Consider the following 22,687-nt stretch of genomic DNA (forward strand, 5'->3'; position numbering starts at 1 on the left):
TATCCCTATTGAAAAAATGCTTGTGTGAGTAAGTTTATTTCGGCACAGGTGCACATAAGTGCAATTATCATACATTGTGTGAATTACCTAGAATAACCCCTCTAAAAAAGTCACAGTGACATCTTTCCATTGGATAAACTGTAGAGATTTAACGTAAGATAACCAAACAGATGTAGCCATTTTCGTCCCATATAATGATTTATTATAAATGGCGATTTAAATGGACATTTATACTGAAAAAAATTGAATATTTATTATTGTTTATTATAATTATAGTTTAGGCAGGTTGTATGTAGTAATGGCGGCCAGGAGAAGGTTCCCGCCTGGCTGGACGAGGCTCTCCTGAGCTGCTCTCACTGTTTTACACACTCTTCGTCACTGACACTGGCTCTCCTGCCTCCCCTGGCTCACTTCTTCCTCACCTACCTCTCACCCCAGCCATGGATGTACGTAGGTGCCGGGGTTAGTGCTTTATTACTGGAGGACAGCGGTGTGCTGCCTCAGGGAAATTTGAAATTCTCTCGTCTTGTTCATTATATTTTTGAAAGTGTGATTTAAATACAAGGTTTCTTATGTCAAAACTTTCCCAGTGATCGCCACTGTATTTCGGTGATTATGTGCTTAGTACAAACTTTCTTGAATTTTAAAGCCAGTCTGTTAAAACCTGTAAACTGGACGTGACTGAATCTTTATTTTCTATTCTGGAATTGAATAGGTTTATTCATATGAAGTTACACAAGTCTTTAGATAATTATAATTGTCTCACGTAATGTTGTGTAAATTACCTAAGATAACCCCCAAAATAAGTTTCAAGTGACATTTCAACTAGTTAGTTTATATTGTAATGCATAATTAAAAATTGCTCCTCGCCAGAGTTTGACAATAAAATATACATTGTGAATATGATAATGGTGTACATTATCGACAAGTTGCTAACTGTTAGGCAGCTTTATTCTGAAATGTTTGGCCTACATGGTAGACTTCTTCAGTTGAGTACAGGGGCAGCAGAAGCAGTAGAGGTGTAAAGACAATGTAATGAGGTCATCAACATTGAAAACGTAGTTCTGACGTGGTCAGTCCCTCATGGAGGAAAAAACTTCTCCAGGCTGAGGGACTGACCACCTCAAAACTACGTCTTCAATGCTGATGGTCTGATTACATCGTCTTTACATCTCTACTGCTTCTACTGCCTCCTCTGTATTCGACTGGAGAAGTCTACTATGTAGGCATAATGTTTTGAAATTAAAATGCCTAACAGTTGCACATATTAACCCAGGATATCCCAGAAAGCAAAGCAGTGTGGCATATCTTTTTGTTAGGGTCCTTTTTAGGTCCTCTCTTAGGGGGACATTTCCTCCAGGTAGGTTCCTTAATGCTGGTGAGAGGCTCTTAATCTAAGGAATTGGACCTGTGCTCCAATTTCTTGAAAAAAGTCAGAATGCCTTCCATTCCCTAGGTGCTGTATGACCCCTACAGGGTTAGCACCCATATGACTGTAATAGTAATCAGGAGGGGTCTAAAAAAGCTAACAACTAGGTTCCTATTACAATCTAGTTTATAGAGGCAGCAGTTGTTGGGAGACTTTGACACGTCTCACTTTGTCCCGAGTTCAAAATCTGGTACGTTAGGTTGTGAGGTGAGTACACTGTCACTGCTCTGTTTTTATGGTTACCAAAAGTGCACTGACTTCAGTAACACTGAAGTCAGTGCACCTCAAAGTTGCTATCTTAAAGCAAAAACAAGATCAGAGGTTTGCTTTTAAATTCATCATGCATTGTGTAGAGCAGGATTTTACATATATACTGTTCACACACAGTGCACAGACCCAGTCTCTCAGGTCTAGGCCAAAATTTACTGCTCACAACATGCTTGAGGGCCTGTATTTAGAACATAGATACAGTGGACCCCCGCATAGCGACTTTAATCCGTGCAAGAGGGCTCATTGTTATGCGAAATGATCGGTATGCGAATGAATTTTCCCCATAAGAAATAATGGAAATCAAATTAATCCGTGCAAGACACCCAAAAGTATGAAAAATTTTTTTTTACCACATGAAATACACATTTTCCTACACACAAAGAGAAGGATACATGCACAATAGTAGAGTAGTACATGCACAATATATATTGTGCATGTACTACTCTACTAAATGAAGAATAAATGACACTTACCTTTATTGAAGATGCAGCAATGACTGATGAGACACTGTGTCCTGGGAGTGCCTTTTCCTCCTGAGTACTGTAGGTCCTGTTTGGCATTTTCTTCCAGAACAGGCCTTATCACACTGTGTATGCCACTACGATTCTTAAATCTCTCAAACCAACCTTTGCTGGCTTTAAATTCACCAATATGAGCACTAGTTCCAGGCATTTTTCCATGTTCACCTGGGTGTTAGTCGACTGGTGTGGGTTGCATCCTGGGAGACAAGATTAAGGACCCCAATGGAAATAAGTTAGACAGTCTTCGATGACACTGACTTTTTTGGGTTATCCTGGGTGGCAAATCCTCTGGGGTTAATTGTTTCTTGGTATTCTCAATAAGCCACACCAACAACGGTGCTACAGCAGCAGCAGCAGCAGCTGACAGTGCTACAGCAGCAGCAGCAGCTGACAGTGCTACAGCAGCAGCAGCAGCAGCTGATAGTGCTACAGCAGCAGCAGCAGCTGACAGTGCTACAGCAGCAGCAGACGATGCTACAGCAGCAGCAGACGGTACTACAGCAGCAGCTGACGGTGGTACAGCAGCAGCAGCAGCTGACAGTGCAGCAGCAGCAGCAGCTGACGGTGGTACAGCAGCAGCAGCAGCTGTACCACCAATAGTAGCGATGGTTGATGGGGGTTTATTATACAACCTGGCCAACTCGGAGACACGCACTCCACTTTCATACTTATCAATGATCTTTTTCTTCATCTCTATAGTAATTCTCACCCTTATTGCTGTAGGGTTGGCACTAGAAGCTTTTTTGGGGCCCATGGTCACTTATTTTGCAGATAAAATCACCAAAAACACTGTAATAATACGAAATGTTCCGATTGTATGCTTGGATGTTACCGCGGAGGCTGGCTGGTAAACAATGCCACCGGCGGCACATGTGAGGCTGGCTAAGGGCGCACATTGGACGCGTCTTGGACAAAGAGCGGTGAGCGGGTTTTTGAGCGGTATGCGAGGCAAAATTTTTGCGATAAAAGCGAGCGGTATGCAGATTGAACGTTATGTGATGCGTACGGTATGTGGGGGTCCACTGTATATGTGAGTGACACTAGCAACAATAACATAGCTCTGTATAAAAGATAGAGAAAGCGGTTAAGGCTTCATTGTCATATTTAATAAAGCTCTAAATTGAATAAAACTGTTCCAATAAAAGCTTGATCTGTGGTGTTTTCTTAACCATAAAGAGTACTACATTATGACAAATCTTTGATTTATTACTGCTGACTGATGGGTGTGGGGTAGTGGGTAACCAGAAATGGTGATTGTGGTAGATACGAGATTGAGATTATTTTCTCGTGAACATAACAAAAGGTCATTTCTTTAACCAACATTCTTTGTTCGTTAATTTCGAATCAATAGACTATTTGGCTTAGTTCTTATATTTTGAAAGACTGTTAAATTGAGGTCTGTTAAAATGAGGGTTTTCTGTACATTATCTACCATCTGCAACCCTTTCCAACTGTTTACCATTTTTTTAAGTATAATTAATGTATTTCTCCCTGAGATGCATTTGTATTTTCTTGAAAGTGTGTATTGTGTGTTATTCTAATTCAAGAAACTTAATGTATCAGTTTCATTCCTAAGAAAACAATAAGGCATTTTAGTTACAAAATAGTAGTGTTATTTCAAAAAAGAGTTTTCTTTTGACAGGAACGCCAGCTGAAGAAAAGTAGGTCAAAAAATAAAGGAAAAGAACGGCGAGCTGCTCAAAAGGCAGAGAGGGCAAGGATTGCGGCAGCTCAACTTCTTGTCAAACAGGCAAATTCAATAGTAAGACATTATATTCTTGTGGTAGTTACTAATTTATCAAAACTTGAAATGGTAAATTTATGTAGCTTCTGTCAAGTTGTTTTTAATTTATAAGCCTCAATACTAAACCTGTTGTGCCTGCTCCATTTTATCGGATATCGCTCCCTCTAAGTTTAGGCTAGGAGGAGGAAAAACTGTGTGACCTATTTTCTAGCTTTCAGCTTAGATTATTCTTTATACAGTATAGAACCAGTATATGGAAAAGTATGTACAATATATTACAGCCTCTCCTTATTTAGTGATGTACTCGTTTACCAACTCGGACATACAATGGGCTCTCTGACCACTATGCATACTTAAATAATGTATATTAGAGCTGGTTTCCTCTATTCTGTTTATTACAACATACAGTACACTACTGAATAATCATTTAAAAATATACCAGAAATGTTATAAATGGTGCAAAGGTGACATTAAAACAATATCAAAGATGAATGACACACACATGCTCCTCAGTTAGTGACAAATTCATTTACCAACGTAGTCATAGGAATGGAACTCTGTCGTTAAGTGAGGAGAGGCTGTTGTCATTTTTTTTTTCTCGACAAACTGGCTGTATCCCACTGAGGCAGGTGGGAAGAACAAGAACTTTTAAGGAAATACTGTAGAAGAAAATCCAGATGGGTATGTACATACGTATATGCATGTACATGCATGTGCAGGGTAACCCAAGTGTAAGTTGAAGTAGCAAAACAAACCTGTTATTATATTAATTATGCTCTAGTATAAATGTTAAACTGCTTGAGGTAGCAATACTAGTGAATTGCATTAGTAATGGAATGGCAAAGCTGAGAATTAATCTTATTTATTTATTTATTTATTTTATGTCTTTGCAAATAGTACATTGAGATTTTGTATTTACAATAGTGGGTTGCAATGCAAAGAGAGCCTCTATTATGCCTAGGCATTATGGGCCAACTTAACATAATTGGCTTACAGACTACTTAACACTAAGTATTGTATCATAGTTGTACAGTAGGATAGTAATTATTTCATAGTTGTGCAGTAGATTATTAATTATAAGTGAATCTAATTTGTATAAGACAAAAGATGTATTCATATATTAAAAAATGCTTTTTGTGAAAACAATGATTCAATTATATTCCTATCAACAATGGATAAAAGGTTCAAGGTAATTGTTGAAGTTATGATGTGGGAGTACATAAGTGAGTGTACAGTAGACCCCCGCTTTACGATCAGCTCCCAATGCGACCAATTATGTAAGTGTATTTATGTAAGTGCGTTTGTACGTGTATGTTTGGGGGTCTGAAATGGACTAATCTAATTCACAATATTCCTTATGAGAACAAATTTGTTCAGTAATGGCACCTGAACATACTTCTGGAATGAAATAATATCGTAAACCGGGGGTCCACTGTATGTGTACTGAATATTTAGAATACAGATACAATTTGAATATGGTATAGTGTACAATAAAAAAAAGAAATTCTTGTACTGTACTTTTTGAGAAAATGATGGAATCAGAATTGTAATTGTAATAAAAATTATGTAAAATTGCAGGAAGAAGTAACCAGGATCCTGGAAGGGAAATGTTAAACTGCATATGCTGTAATAAGGATAGAAAATGGATCAGGCTAGAGAGATCTAAATTTTAGGTTTTCATGAATGTCACATGTCAGGATGATTTGGTCATGGGTGGTGAGATGGATGGGCTTTTGGATTAAAAAACTAAAAGAAAATTCTCACTGCATAACTGCATTAGAAATTTAGGTGTTAGGTAATAATCTTATTAAAATTCCTCATGCTAATTTGTATAGCTTTGTTTCACATTTTTTCCTTTTAGTTTGCGGCAGAGGTTTTATTTGCTATTTTTTGTTTCAGCTTGTTTAAAAAGTCATCAGTTGCTGTTACTGTACAGTATATGGACAGCATATTCTTCAATTTACATATATTATATACCGTTGTATTATAATGCACTTCATTTAATTCTGTTTGTGTAAACAATTACGAACCACACATGAAGCAGATATTTGACTGTATCATGTGTAATACTATAACTATTTCCAGCCAGAGCCACTATCAAAATTCCCAATTTTTCACAAGTATGAACGTAATGGACTGAGTTGCCGGCTAATATGTAAGAGAGTCAAAGATGTGGACCCAGACATGCTGGAGTGGGCAATAGATTTATGTAAGAGAACCATGCAACCAATGTAAGTACTGCATTGAAATAATATTAATTACCTGTAGTATAGTATTTATAGAGAAAATTAAAAGCGAATAATTATTCGCTTGCATGACTAAAATATTCGTGTGGTTATAACCACATGTATATGTAGTGATATTGGTGTTTATGGTAAATTTATTTATTTAAAAGATTTTTCTGGTTTAAGGAATGACCACAAATTTAACTGCAAGACAATCTCAAGAAATTTGTAAGTACATTCACATAAAACTGGACAGGAATTGAATCTGAGCTGTGTGTATGCGAAGCCTGTGCTCTACCATTATACTGTAGAGGTTACTTTGGTAATTGTTAGCAGATGCCAGGATCTGCAACTCTTCAGAGAAGGGGTGATGTACTCAAAAATTGTAATGAGTGAATACCTGACTTAATGTAAAACTGAATATCCAGTTTTTAGTAAATTTAATCATTTATTCATTGTGATTTTCTTAGTACACTGACTGTGGCTGTGTAGGGACAAGAGCTAGATCTTTCCCTAGGATTGTTAGTGTGGAAGAGAGGTATTAAAACTTGCAGATGGTGTCAGACTTTGGTGTGTTGCTCAGCTGTCAAAGCCTTGCAGTCCAGTCTCTGGATCCATAATGTACCTCTGTAATCCCTTGACTACTGCAAACAGAATGGTATGAGGTGCACAATAAAGATGTTAAACTAACTTTGGCATCTGTTAACGTTGCTCTCTTCTATTGTAACCACCACAGTACAGTGGTAGAGCTCAAGGGGGAGGTACAAATCCCCCCCCCCACATATACACAAAAAAAAAATAGAAAATTTATGATTTTTTTTCTTACTGAAAAATAGTGCATAAATCTGGCAACATGATGCAATCAGCTTGTTTCTATCATGTTTCTAAGTATCTTTTTCCAAAAATATAATGTGTTTTGTTCTTGCTGTCATCAAGAGGACTTTTTTTTTTTCAAAAATTATGATTTTTACGATTGTTTCTTTTCAAATACACAACATGGCATCTTGTCTGTCAACTCCGTATTAGTGTTCATAGTGAGTGCTGCTTAGTTGCCTGTGGGCTGCCGTTATGAGTGGAGGTGTATGCTCCAGTGACTTGAGGCAGGTGAACTCCATAGAGTTTTATAGAAAATAGAATTTCTTTTTTTCTCAGGAATAAATTACAGTGGACCCTTGTTTTTCGTAATTAATCCATTCTAGAGAGTGTGACTAATGGTGAAATTGACGATTTGCAAAACCATTTTCCCCATAAGAAATAATGTAAATCCAATTAATCCATTTCATACTAAAAGTATTTGCAAAAAAATATTTTTTACATGAAATATAGATTTACATACACAGAAAACAATGAGACATGAAGAATAAAACGATAATAACATCACACTTACCTTAATTGAAGACTCTTGTTGGTGTATGAATAAAATGTCATTACATATGTTAGGAATTGCGGCGGCGGCAGGGGAATGTGTTTGGATGCAAGACAAGATAGTCCTTCAATATGACACTAATATCAACTCTGCGGCTTATTTATCTATCACAGTTCATCTAATATGACATAATAAAGAATATTAATAACATGGAAACATGACATATACTCTAGAATGAATAAAAAATGCCATTACGTATGTCACAAGTGGTGGTGGTTTGTTGTTGGGTGTATAAGGGTCACTGAGAGCATAAGCCGTACATTGTGGTGGCGGTGTTGTCAGTAGCCCTATACAACTCCAACAACATTGGAGGAGTTAGGTTTGTACTGTCCTTTTTTATCGATTAATTGCTTAACTTACTTGCTACACTGTTAATGCTACACTTTATCGCTGGCTGGCGCTATAGCCTTTATCGACTTGTGCTGCTTTAGTATTGTATATATCGTAGAATCACTGTATCACTCACTCATATACCCTTATCTCACCTATGAAATTTGTGCATGGTGATCAACAACATTAAATCACTTAATAACCCAGCAAAAAGCTGCAGTCAGAATGATGATAAATTCCCACTTCAGACAGCATACTCCACCAATATTCAAAAGTCTAAAATTACTCACCGTAATGAACATCCATACTTATTCTTGTGCCTACTACATACATAGAACACTACACTCAAACATAAACCCTTCACTCAAACTTCTCCTCACCAACCTTAACAGGATGTGCGACCATAACTCAAGACACATCACTTTTTGAGGTACCCCGTGTCTACACCACACTATGTAAGAACTCTATGCACATAAAGGGCTCCAAAATTTTGAACTCGCTACCAGTAAATACTAAAGTAACCAGGTCTGAACATCAATTCAAGACTCTTCTCAAAAATCATCTACTCACCCTAAACTAAATATTCAATACTCAATACTTAAATTAAGATCTCCCAATTACCTAAATCTTAACACTTTAAAATTTAAATACCCAAAGTTCATACATAACTTAATACCACATTGTAGTATAAATCTTTCTTTCAACACACCGGCCGCATCCCACCGAGGTGGGGTGGCCCAAAAGGAAAAACGAAAGTTTCTCCTTTGACGTTTAGTAATATATACAGGAGAAGAAGTTACTAGCCCCTTGCTCCCGGCATTTTAGTTGCCTCTTACAACACACATGACGTACGGAGGAAGAATTCTGTTCCACTTCCCCATGGAGATAAGAGGAAATAAACAAGAATAAGAACTAGAAAGAAAATAGAAGAAAACCCAGAGGGGTGTGTATATATGTGCTTGTACATGTATGAGTAGTGTGACCTAAGTGTAAGTAGAAGTAGCAAGACATACCTGAAATCTTGCATGTTCATGAGACAGAAAAAAGGACACCAGCAATCCTACCATCATATAAAACAATTACAGGCTTTCGTTTTACGCTCCCTTGGCAGGACGGTAGTACCTCCCTGGGCGGTTGCTGTCTACCAACCTACTACCTATGTGTAGTATAAATCTTTCTTTCAACACACCGGCCGTATCCCACCGAGGCGGGGTGGCCCAAAAGGAAAAACGAAAGTTTCTCCTTTTACATTTAGTAATATATACAGGAGAAGAGGTTACTAGCCCCTTGCTCCTGGCATTTTAGTCGCCTCTTACAATACGCATGACTTACGGAGGAAGAATTCTGTTCCACTTCCCCATGGAGATAAGAGGAAATAAACAAGAATAAGAACTAGAAAGAAAATAGAAGAAAACTCAGAGGGGTGTGTATATATGTGCTTGTACATGTATGTGTAGTGTGACCTAAGTGTAAGTAGAAGTAGCAAGACATACCTGAAATTTTGCATGTTCATGAGACAGAAAAAAGGACACCAACAATCCTACTATCATGTAAAACAATTACAGGCTTTCGTTTTACACTCCCTTGGCAGGACAGTAGTACCTCCCTGGGCGGTTGCTGTCTACCAACCTACTACCTATGCATTTACCTGGAGAGAGTTTCGGGGGTCAACGCCCCCGCAGCCCGGTCTGTGACCAGGCCTCCTGGTGGATCAGAGCCTGATCAACCAGGCTGTTGCTGCTGGCTGCACGCAAACCAATGTACAAGCCACAGCCCGGCTGGTCAGGAACCGACTTTAGGTGCTTGTCCAGTGCCAGCTTGAAGACTGCCAGGGGTCTGTTGGTAATCCCCCTTATGTATGCTGGGAGGCAGTTGAACAGCCTCGGGCCCCTGACACTTATTGTATGGTCTCTTAACGTGCTAGTGACACCCCTGCTTTTCATTGGGGGGATGTTGCATCGTCTGCCAAGTCTTTTGCTTTCGTAGTGAGTGATTTTCGTGTGCAAGTTCGGTACTAGTCTCTCTAGGATTTTCCAGGTGTATATAATCATGTATCTCTCCTGCCTGCGTTCCAGGGAATACAGTTTTAGGAACCTCAAGCGCTCCCAGTAATTGAGGTGTTTTATCTCCATTATGCGTGCCATGAAGGTTCTCTGTACATTTTCTAGGTCAGCAATTTCACCTGCCTTGAAAGGTGCTGTTAGTGTGCAGCAATATTCTAGCCTAGATAGAAGAAGTGACCTGAAGAGTGTCATCATGGGCTTGGCCTCCCTAGTTTTGAAGGTTCTCATTATCCATCCTGTCATTTTTCTAGCAGATGCGATTGATACAATGTTATGGTCCTTGAAGGTGAGATCCTCCGACATGATCACTCCCAGGTCTTTGACGTTGGTGTTTCGCTCTATTTTGTGGCCAGAATTTGTTTTGTACTCTGATGAAGATTTAATTTCCTCGTGTTTACCATATCTGAGTAATTGAAATTTCTCATCGTTGAACTTCATATTGTTTTCCGCAGCCCACTGAAAGATTCGGTTGATGTCCGCCTGGAGCCTTGCAGTGTCTGCAATGGAAGACACTGTCATGCAGATTCGGGTGTCATCTGCAAAGGAAGACACGGTGCTGTGGCTGACATCCTTGTCTGTGTCGGATATGAGGATGAGAAACAAGATGGGAGCGAGTACTGTGCCTTGTGGAACAGAGCTTTTCACCGTAGCTGCCTCGGACTTTACTCTGTTGACGACTACTCTCTGTGTTCTGTTAGTGAGGAAATTATAGATCCATCGACCGACTTTTCCTGTTATTCCTTTAGCATGCATTTTGTGCGCTATTACGCCATGGCCACACTTGTCGAAGGCTTTTGCAAAGTCTGTATATATTACATCTGCATTCTTTTTATCTTCTAGTGCATTTAGGACCTTGTCGTAGTGATCCAATAGTTGAGACAGACAGGAGTGACCTGTTCTAAACCCATGTTGCCCTGGGTTGTGTAACTGATGGGTTTCTAGATGGGTGGTGATCTTGCTTCTTAGGACCCTTTCAAAGATTTTTATGATATGGGATGTTAGTGCTATCAGTTTGTAGTTCTTTGCTGTTGCTTTACTGCCCCCTTTGTTGAGTGGGGCTATGTCTGTTGTTTTTAGTAACTGTGGGACGACCCCCGTGTCCATGCTTCCTCTCCATAGGATGGAAAAGGCTCGTGATAGGGGCTTCTTGCAGTTCTTGATGAACACGGAGTTCCGTGAGTCTGGCCCTGGGGCAGAGTGCATGGGCATGTCATTTATCGCCTGTTCGAAGTCATTTGGCGTCAGGATAACATCGGATAGGCTTGTGTTAACCAAATTTTGTGGCTCTCATAAAAAATTCATTTTGATCTTCGACTCTCAGTCTGGTTAGCGGCTTGCTAAAAACTGAGTCATATTGGGACTTGAGTAGCTCACTCATTTCCTTGCTGTCATCTGTGTAGGACCCATCTTGTTTAAGTAGGGGCCCAATACTGGATGTTGTTCTCGACTTTGATTTGGCATAGGAGAAGAAATACTTTGGGTTTCTTTCAATTTCATTTATGGCTTTTAGTTCTTCCCGCGATTCCTGACTTTTATAAGATTCCTTTAGCTTAAGTTCGATGCTTGCTATTTCTCTGACCAGTGTCTCCCTACGCATTTCAGATATATTGATCTCTTTTAGCCTCTGTTATTCTTTTCTGTCGCCTGTAAAGGGAGCGCCTGTCTCTTTCTATTTTACATCTACTCCTCCTTTTTCTTAGAGGAATAAGCCTTGTGCATACATCGAGTGCCACCAAGTTAATCTGTTCTAGGCATAAGTTGGGGTCTGTGTTGCTTAGTATATCTTCCCAGCTTATATCGGTTAGGACTTGGTTTACTTGGTCCCACTTTGTTTTTGTTATTGAAGTTGAATTTGGTGAATGCTCCCTCGTGACTAGTCTCATTATGTCGGTCTGGGGCTCCACGCATACATGTTTGAACCTCAATTATGTTGTGATCTGAGTATATTGTTTTTGATATGGTGACATTTCTTATCAGATCATCATTGTTAGTGAAGATGAGGTCTAGTGTATTCTGCAGTCTAGTAGGCTCTATTATTTGCTGGTTTAAATTGAATTTTGTGCAGAGATTTAAAAGCTCGTGTGAGTGAGTTTTCATCAGAGCTGCCTCCTGGTGTTATTACTGCAACAATATTATTTGCTATATTCCTCCATTTTAGGTGCCTTAAGTTGAAATCCCCCAGGAGCAAGATGTTGGGTGCAGGAGCTGGAAGATTTTCCAGACAGTGGTCAATTTTTAACAGCTGTTCCTTGAATTGCTGGGATGTTGCATCCGGAGGCTTGTAGACTACCACAATGACTAGGTTTTGGTTCTCAACCTTTACTGGTAAAACTTCCACTACATCATTTGAGGCATTTAGCAGTTCTGTGCAAACAAGTGACTCTGCAATGTAGTAGTAATGTGTAGTATAAATATCTACACAAAACTTACAAAACTTATGCCTTACACCATAGCATTCTGATGCTTTAAACTACTTTCACCAATGCTCAGTATTATTTTCCAATAATATAACTTAAATATTTACTGTTGATATACACAACCTACAAAATACCTTCAAATTGTCCTAGTGTAATATCCCCAGATTTTAACTTGAGTTAACTTGTCTGCTTTAACCCTTAAACGGTCCAAACAGATCGACGTTCAAATTCATAGTGCTACAAAAGTAGATCTACTTTTTTTACATATTTTCAGTTATAACAAAAAAATGTAGATAAAAGTTTTTTTTTACACGTTTTCAAATGTAAAACAAAAAAGAAGATCTACATCTTTGTTACATACTTTCAGATGTTGAAAAAACGTATATATACGTTTGGACCATTTAAGGGTTAAATAAAAACAGATATACAACTGAAACAAATTATGATCAATTTCTCAAGTTTTAAGTAGTCTGTAAGCTATTAATTTAGTCTGCCCATAATGCCTTGGCATGATAGTGGCTCTCTGTGCCTACAACTCATTATTGTAACTAAAGAATCTCAATGTAAACTTGCAAAGAAATAAAAATTGTATTGAATCGCTGAAGAAGGTACATTTTTCCCTCTCTTCCTCCTCCACTTTGGTACTTTGCTACGAGTTCTTTCTTGGATTCTATTGTGTTTCTCACCTTCTTTACCAAAGGCCTGGCATTAGGAGCTTTCTTTGGGGCCATGGTGGCATTTAGAAGTTGCAAGCACTAAAACTAATGAAATATTACGAAGTGTATCATATGAATGCGTGGGAATAACCATGGTGAGATCACACATCCCTGTCTAAAGCCAACTTTTACTGGGAAATAATATCCCTCTCTCCTGCATACTCTAACCTGAGCCTCACTATCCTTCTTAAAACTCTTAACTGCTTTCAGTAACCTACCACCTATTCCATACATAGTATATTTATTTAACCATTAAAATTAGGGCAGTTGTACAAACTTACAACTTGTTCTGAGTACTAATAAAGTACAGGCACTGTATTCTGTGACATGCACTGATAATTTTAAATGAGTTAAGAATAGCAGAGGGTAAATATCTATGAAAGAAGAAAAAACTTAAGGTAGAAATGAGTAAAATATAAAAGATTATGAAAATGGGCAATGAATGAAAGGAGACATTGTAAATTAAAAATACAGTGGACCCCCCGGTTAACGATATTTTTTCACTCCAGAAGTATGTTCAGGTGCCAGTACTGACCGAATTTGTTCCCATAAGGAATATTGTGAAGTAGATTAGTCCATTTCAGACCCCCAAACATACACGTACAAACGCACTTACATAAATACACTTACATAATTGGTCGCATTCGGAGGTGATCGTTATGCGGGGGTCCACTGTACTGGTTTATAGTACTTAAGTACTATTGCAGTGGTTCTTGCTGAAACAACAAAACTCTTACAGGGGTAGTAATTCCATTAGTGATTAAAACCTGAAAGATTTTGCTTACAGTAACTAAATTACAAATATTAATGATACTGTTATGATAAACTATATATTGTACAGTATACAGGTTTTGTTATAGAAATATGTTGGAGACTTAAGAATCTTGACTAGACCATTGTGCAGAACTTGCAATGTGTAGCGAAGGAGCTCAGTAACTGCAGTTTGGTTTTGCACATATATCATTAAAGTTATTTATTTATTTATTTTTTTTTACTTTGTGGCTTACACAATTGAGGAATATTTTTGTTAGCAATAACGTGGTGAAAGATTAATGATAAATGTATAGATATTGCTCATTCTTGCACAAGACTGTCATGATCAATATAAAAATGAGTTTCATTTTTATATTAATTTTTATGCCATTGTAATGTGCAGCAGTTTATAGTAAATGGAAAGCATAAAATCATTATGAATGTTGAACAGTCTTGATCTGACTAAATAGTAAATTAAAATGATAAAAGAAACATGAACCGTGAATTAATTTTTTGTAAGTATTCATATTCTGTGTTACTTTGCCTCTAAATGCATATTGAAGATATGTGCTACCTATAATTTGCATACAGTGGAACCCCAGATTTCGTACTTAATCAGTTCCAGAAGGTTGTTCTAAATCCGAAAAGTGCGAAAACCGAAATAATATAAATACAATTAATCCGCTTCAGACACCCAAAAATATTAACAAAAAAATAAATTTTTTAAAGAATAACTATAGTTTTACTTACAGAAAACAAGGAGAAATAAATATAAAGCACTAATGAAATGGATAAATGAACATTTAACATTTTTACCTTTATTGAAGACTCTTGTTGGCGTATGGAGGGAGGAGAGAGTATTGTTTGGAGACAGGACAAAATACTTAAATATGATGCTAATATCAACTCTATGGCTTATTTATCACAGTTCATCTAATATGACAAACATTATTAATATAATAGAAACATGATATATACTCTAGAATGAATAAAATATGTCGTTACGTATGTGACTAGTGGGGGTGGTGGTGGTGGTGTTGGGTTTGTCAGGGTCACTGACAGCATAAGCCATGTAGTGGTGGTGGTGGAGGCGGCAGCAGCCACCACCACTAAACACTACTAGTCACACTGAAACACCACTAGTCACACTGAAACACCACTAGTCACACTGAAACAATGTATGTAATTTATAAATAAGAAATATTGTCTAAAAACATAGTAGAGAATGTAAAGAAATAAAGTAGTTATTGTGGAGAATGTAAAGAAATAGTGGTTATTGAGATGCTGGCAGAGGTTTAGGGTGGTGGAAGATACACAGGGTGGCATATGTTGTTGGTGGCCCTATATATGTACCTCCAACAACATTGGAAGATTTAGTTTCGTGTTGTCCTATTTCTGTCGCTTAATCACTTAACATAATTGCTACACTGTTAACCCTTTCAGGGTCCAAGGCCCAAATCTGGAGTCACGCACCAGTGTCCAAGAATTTTCAAAAAAAAAATTTGTTATTTTTTCTTATGAAATCGTAGAGAATCTTTTTGTGAAGGTAATAAAACAAAAAGTACGAAATTTGGTGGAAAATTGACGAAATTATGCTCTCGCGAATTTTGATGTGTCAGCGATATTTACGAATCGGCGATTTTGCCGTCTTTGACTCCCATTTTAGGCCAATTACATTATTCCAATCAACCAAATTCTTAGCTATTTCACTATTATTACTTCTATTTGATCGGAAATTGTTAATTTGGCCAATTTAACACAAAGTTCAAAATATTCCAATTTCAAAATAGGGTCCAGAATGAACAATGTAGGCATTCCTGGCACTAAACTAACATTTCCTCTGTTCATTAGTTATGTTTTGAGGCTTTACAAATAAATTCCATTTTTATTTTTTATTCACATAATGAATTTTTATTCACACCAAAAAATAGAAGATTTACTGTTATGCAATACTGTAATAATTGTATAAATATCATCACCATATTTGTGAATGTATATTAGACCCACCAGCTGACGTGTATTAGACGTGTGAGGTCGTTTGTTTACTCTTGAATATTGGCAAAAATTTAACATTTCCGCTACTTTGAGCTCAGTTTCAAGCCATTTCCAGTGCTAAAACCAATCAAAATCATCTCTATTTCTGTAATATGTCTTCCATTCTATCAAATGAGACCAAGAAATCGCAAATACAACTATAAAAAACATATGAAAAAACACTGCAAAGTTGCTGTTTTAATCGAAAAATCATGATTTCATTTTTTTTCTCTCATTATACACAGTGTGCTGCAGGATCTGTTTTATGTGGTGCACACATACCACATAGATGTATTCTCTCATATCTAGGCCCAAATGTACCACTCACAGTTTATCAAAGTGAGCTGAGCTCATGGCGTAGATCTACGGTTTGGACCCTGAACGTAAAGCCGTAGATCTACGGGACGGACCCTGAAAGGGTTAATGCTACACTTTATCGCTGGTTGGTACTATAGCCTTTATCAACTCCTGCTGCTCTAGTATCATACATATCATAGAATCACTGAATCACTGAAAAAGGCACATTCTCCCCTCTCTCTCAGCCCTTTACCAAAGGGATGGCACTAGGAACTTTCTTTGGGCCCATGGTGGCTTATTTCACAGTCACAATAAACAGGCACAAAAATTGCGAAATGTTTCGGATGAATGCTCACTCAACCAGTGACAGAGCCAGACTGAAGCAGCATCCCTGTGGGTGGACGTGTCTGATATGTGCGATTCCTGGGACAAGGTCCGAAATTCTAAGCAAAATTTAGCACAAAAAGTGTCTGAAATCCAAAAAGTTCGATATCTGGTGTGTGCGAAATCCAAGGTTCCACTATTTTGAATAAAAAGTAATATTATTTGCTTGTTTTTTGTTGTTTCACACCTGTAGAATTTATCGAACCTGTTAGTTTTGTATAGGAGGCTTCCTAATTTGGTATGGCTCTTCCCTCTTCCCCCCCAAAAGTACAAATGTGAGAATGGATTGCACATAAAAATAAAACCCTTTATCTTGTTGCTTTTTTACATAGTGACCAGAGACAGTGAGACCTTCTAATCTTAAGTGTTCCTATGATTTTTTCAGGTATGAGAAGAGCACCCAAGGATGGCACGAAAATGAGAAGAGAGAAGAAATGACAGAAGATGCTGCTTGGTACCTCATTGCTGTTGACACAGTGACAGAGAAACCCGTGGCTTTCTCTCATTTCCGCTTTGACATGGACTATGGACATGAAGTTTTATATTGGTATGACAGATATTTAATGTTAAAAAATGTATTTTTTCAACGAATTTAGTGTTGGTGAATACACATTCCAGTATTTAGTGTTAGTGAATACATATTCCATGTGTATGTGAAGGCACATATTTTTGTATTTTAGCTATGCAGCTGTAATTTTTTTAACTACTGGTTATCTTCCACCAGTGTAAGGTGACCCCAAAAAAGAAAACCTTCACCATCATTCATAATTTGCTTGCCAGAAGTGCACAGACATAATAATTGATTGACCCTCTAAACTGCAAGAACCCTACCTATTCTTCAGGAATGGTGTTAATATATTGTGAGCTCAAGATTTAAATTAATAATTTTTTAATGAAATGTATTGTAACACACCTGCCACCACCTACTTAAACAGGTTCTAACATTCACCATCATTCATTCAATAGCTCAAATGTGTCAGTTCAGATGACCCTCTTGAGCTGCATTATCCCCACCGCTGCAGAAAGCAGGCTCTACCCTTACCACTTACAGGACGCAAGTCTGGCTAACTAGTTTCCCTTAATAAATGTTACCTTGCTTGCACTCCAACTGCACATCAAACCGTCAAAACCACATTGTCTCCACTAACTGTGATCTAACATGCTTACACAGGCCTGCTGGAAGATCAGTCTTCTCTTATTTCAAAGCTTGATATCCCCTTCCTCCAGTGTCTTCTAATTTCTGTGTTCTGAATTCTCTGAAAAATGTGCACACCACACATTACTCTCAAACATGCATGCCCATACAGATGATCGATGGACACTTGACCGACAGACATTTGACTGAAGAACATGTGGCTGAACAGACATTTCACCAAACGTTCATATGGCCGAATGGATGATTAGGTTAGGTTTGTTATTTTATGGCCTTCTTAATTTTGTTTATTTTTATTTATTTTATTGTTTGGGAACCATGCTGTGATGAATGCCACTTCAGCCATATGTCCATTCAGTCAAATGTCCTTTGGTGAAGTGTCTGTTGGCCAAATGTCCAGTAGCCCAAACACATCTCCATTACCTCTAGCCACTTCCTCACTGCAACATCCAGAGTCCAGGTCTCTCACCCATATAAAGGTGTTGGTACTACTATACTCTGATGTATTCCCCCTTATTGCCTCCATTCACAAATAGCTCAACATTTCACCTACCTTTTCCCCTAATTCTATAGTTCACCTGGTCTTTTCATAGATCCATCTGCCAGCATATCCACTACTAAATATAAAAAATACATCTACTTCTTTGTATCCCCTCTCTCCTATACAGTATTCAATCTTTCATTACCTAGACTTTTTTTTTCACTTGCTCTATTGTATGTTCACTTTTAACTTCATTCATTTACTCTCCTCCCAAACTCGTTCATAAATCATTGCAACTTAAGAACAGATATGACAACTCTCACTTCATCAGCTTTATCATCACCTCTTCCCAACACCCTGTTTTCACTGGAATACATTTCCCTTCCCTCCTACATACCCTAACCTGAACCTCACTCTATGCATAAGAACTATTTACTTTTAGTAATCAACCAATTGTTTCATACATTTTTGCAACTTCTGCTGCTTTGTTCCTCCTGTCCTAAATCCATATATGTTAAAAGCAGCTCCTTATCCTTATTTAAGTATTGCTTATATGTCAGTGTAAACACTTGATCTACACATCCCTTACTCTTCCTAAATCCTCCTTGGCCTATGCAGTCCTCCTTTGTCTTATCCCTATCTCTAAAAACACATCAACTTTATGCTGTACCCAGTGTACTCGGCAGGCTTTTTTTTCCCTATTCTTACATTCCCTCTTGTCTCCTTTTCCCTTATACAAAGGAACTAAGGAGGTTAAGAAGTGCTGATCTTAAGTAATAGAAATCAACCCTTTTGCCAGCTATGAGCTGCATCTAGAGGTGGAATGTCGCAACAAGGGCCTTGGGAAGTTCATGATGCAAGTCCTGGAGCTGATGGCATTTTCAAATCAAATGCACAAGGTAGTGCTGACCGTATTCAAACACAACCCTGATGGCATGGCTTTCTTCACAAAATGCAGGTAATTTTAGGAGTTCCATTCAGCTTTTTGGAAATATTAACCCTTTGACTGTTTTGGTTGTATATGTCTTAATAGCAAATGTGTTTGACGTATATATACTGAAAAATTCTAGCGGCTTCAAATCAAGCAGGAGAAAGCTAGTAGGCCCACATGTGAGTCTTAATAGCAAATGTGTTTGACGTATATATACTGAAAAATTCTAGCGGCTTCAAATCAAGCAGGAGAAAGCTAGTAGGCCCACATGTGAGAGAATGGATCTGTATGGTCAGTGTGCGTAGTATAAAAAAATCCTGCAGCACGCAGTGCATAACGAGAGAAAAAACTCCGACTTTGAGGTGTATTTTCGTGTGTTATTTGTGGTTGTATTCTTGTTTTCTTGGTCTCATTTGAGAGAATGGAAAACGTATTATAGAAATAGAAGTGATTTTGATTGGTTTTACTATGAAAAGGATCTTGAAATGGAGCTCAAAGTAGCAGAAATGTTTGATTTTTGCCGATGTTCATGAGTAAACAAATGACGTCATTGACCAATAAATGTCCAACTAGCCATTCTAATACACAGTCATGAATGGGTTGGTGTTATTTATACAATTACAGTATTACAATATTGCAGTAGTCTGCATAACAGTAAATCTTCTATTTTTTGTGTGAATAAAAATTCAAAATAGAAAGCAAGAGTATTATAACAAGGGCCTGGAGATGTGACTAGTGAACAGAGAAATAGCTATTTTAGTGCCAAGAATGTCTGTATTGTTCATTCTGGACCCCATTTTGGAACTGACATATTTTTTAATTTGCATGAAATTGGCCAAATTGCCAATTTCTGACCACTTTATTGGGTGGTTGAAATTGGTAAATGGGCAGTTTCTTGTACTCAATCAATAAAACAAATGGAGTTCTAAAGAAATAGCTATGAGTTTGGTGGACTGGAACAATGGAATTGGCCGAAAATAGGGCTCAAAGTGGGCAAAATCACCAATGCGTAAATGTCGCTAACTTCACGAGAGCATAATTCCGTAAGTTTTTCATCAGATTTCATACTTTTGGTGTCATTATCATCAGGAAAAGATTCTCTATCATTTCATAAGAATTTTTTATTTTTTTCCTTCAAATATTTTGAAACACCAGGAGACACTTCAAGATCTGGGGTTGCAACAGTCAAGGGGTTAAAACTATGGCATTTATTGCAGAAGTACTTCATACCCTACCCAATACTTCTGCAGTAATTGTTGGGTTGAGCTGCCAATCTATTTTTATATATAAAACAGATTGCTTGTTTCTTATGCTTGCTTTAAATTCAGTCTTACTTTCACTGCAGATTTAACTGAAGCTCATTTCCTGCCCTGATTTTATAATCTCTCACCTTTGCAGTTAATCTCTTTACCTCCTGACTTAATTTTTAATGTCGGTCTTGCAAAGCTGTATGTCCTTTTGTAAATGTTATCCTAGTAATACCATGCAAGTATAACATTTACCACATCATGTACTAGTCAAGTTTATCATGTTAAATAATTGTGAAATTTGACCGATTGCTTGTGTGTGGCTAATAGGAAAAATTACTTGGTAGAGTACTGGTGCATTTAGTGGAAAAGGTTCCAAACAGTATAAAAAATATATAGAGTGAGGTTCAGGAAATTAAGATTTGAGTGGAATTGCATGGTCTTAATCAAATCATTGGTAAGTCTACAAGTATTGTAAGATTTACCTTCATAATAACAAAGTATGTGGTTATAGTTCAAAGAATTTTTGTTCATTTAGTGGAGTTCTTTTATAGGTATGAAATTGACGAGACCTCGCCAGAAGACACTTACGAAGAAACTTTTGACTACAATATTCTCAGCAAGTTAAACAAGATGAAACCTACACAGAAGACTTCCCTCTGATTTTATGAAGTATTTTATAATCAATTACAAAGCACATCTGGACTGTTCCTTTATAGTTGCCAAATTTTTTTTCTTTAAAAGAGTCAGATGTAGCAGTGTGGTTTTAATTTAAGTATCAATTCATTTCATTTTCATTTTTGCTAATTGGTGTGGTGTTATTGAAACATTCCAGAATAAGATGATTTTTTTTTTATTTTTTATTTTTTTTTTTTTTAGCAGATTTTAGGGTAAGCTTTTTCTTACACTTAATCACTCCTAAACTTGTGAAAATAAAATAAGTGATTAAAATGCAATAAATATATAGGGAGGTTATGAACATTTGCAGTATTTAAGAAAGGCCAAATAAATATTTAAGCAGCAAAGTCTTTTCTAGTCCTTTATGGTTATAGATGTACCAGTTCTTGTGAAATGTATTCATGTAATCCTCCAACACTAGTACTGCACTGTATAACCCTTGCAGTTGAGCACTTATAATCAAAAGAAGAATCCAACACTAGTAACAAATTAAGGGATACCTGGAGGGCATTTTGAGGGTCAGAGCCCCAGCAGCATGATCCATGACCAGGATTTGCTGTGGATCAGGGCCTGATCAGCCAGGTTGTTACTGCTGGCTGCATGCAGACTGACGTACAAACCCCAGCCTGGCTGGTCAGACACTAACTTTAGGGGTCTGTCCAGCTCCCTCTTGAAAACAACTAGGAGGTCTGTTGGTAATCCCCCTATGTATGCTGGGAGGAAGTTGAACACTTATTGTGTTGTCTCTTAGTTTACTCGTGGCACCCCTGCTTTTCACTTGGAGGATTTTGTATCACTTGAGTGTTTTGCTTTCATAGGGAGTGATTTTTGGTGTGTAGATTTGGGACTGGTCCCTCAAGGATTTTCCAAAGTGTGTATTATCATGTATCTTTCTAGTCTGCATTCCATGGAGTACAGGTCAAGGGCCTTCAACTGTTCCCAGTAATTTAGGTTCCTTATGGTACTTAAATGTGCAATAAAAGTTCTCTATATTCTCCAGGTCTGCAATTTTGCCTGCATCGAAAGGGGCCATTAGTGTACAGAAATATTCCAGCCAGAGAGAGCAAGCTATCTGAAGTAATAAAGGTAGAATTACCGACAATATGTAAAGTAAAAGGACACAAGTGCAACTAATGTGACATTTTATGGCAACGTTTCGTTCTCCAGGAGCTTTATCAAGCCTTTACAAACAATATATGGACACAGAGGGTATATGTAGGCTCAGAGTGAGGTGCAATACTAGTGGTAGTAGTAGAAGTAATACAATATGTAGAACAATTAACTTGCACATGAGTAAACAATATAAAGGCTATTACTTGGGAAACATAAAAATTGGTTAGACAAATATTTCTATTGGAGGCTGGATAGAGAAGACCTGTTTCAATGTTCATTCTCTGTAATGTGCTTGTGTGGTATTAACAGGAGAGACTATGTGATAGCAGGATTTACTGTTTTCAGGAGGATTCTTGCTAAGACTTCAGAGATGGTGAAGCTGCCTTTGTTTTGTTTAATTGTATTAGAAACAGCTATTAGTGAAGATTCAAGGCACTTGCGTCTGCGGAAATTAGTTTCTTTGATCACTAGTTGA

At 37.6% G+C, this 22,687-nt stretch overlaps 1 protein-coding gene across 2 annotated transcripts; it reads left to right on the forward strand.

Moving 5' to 3' along the window:
- Nucleotides 1-293: 293 nt before the first annotated feature.
- Nucleotides 294-21,476, forward strand: Naa40 (N-alpha-acetyltransferase 40). 2 transcript variants are annotated; one of them, XM_053775997.2, is made up of 6 exons: nucleotides 294-462; nucleotides 3,863-3,982; nucleotides 6,050-6,195; nucleotides 16,995-17,156; nucleotides 19,043-19,201; nucleotides 20,976-21,476. In XM_053775997.2, the coding sequence occupies exons 1-6, from the start codon at nucleotides 445-447 to the stop codon at nucleotides 21,082-21,084; spliced, it is 714 nt and encodes a 237-aa protein (XP_053631972.1). In that variant the 5' UTR covers nucleotides 294-444; the 3' UTR covers nucleotides 21,085-21,476. The 2 variants fall into 2 exon arrangements, with proteins under 2 accessions (XP_053631972.1, XP_053631973.1); XM_053775998.2 differs by having other exon boundaries at nucleotides 294-446; nucleotides 20,976-21,472.
- The last annotated feature ends 1,211 nt before the right edge of the window (nucleotides 21,477-22,687 follow it).

Source organism: Cherax quadricarinatus, chromosome 19 (assembly GCF_038502225.1).
Source record: "Cherax quadricarinatus isolate ZL_2023a chromosome 19, ASM3850222v1, whole genome shotgun sequence".
Classification (NCBI taxonomy): Eukaryota; Metazoa; Arthropoda; class Malacostraca; order Decapoda; family Parastacidae; genus Cherax; species Cherax quadricarinatus.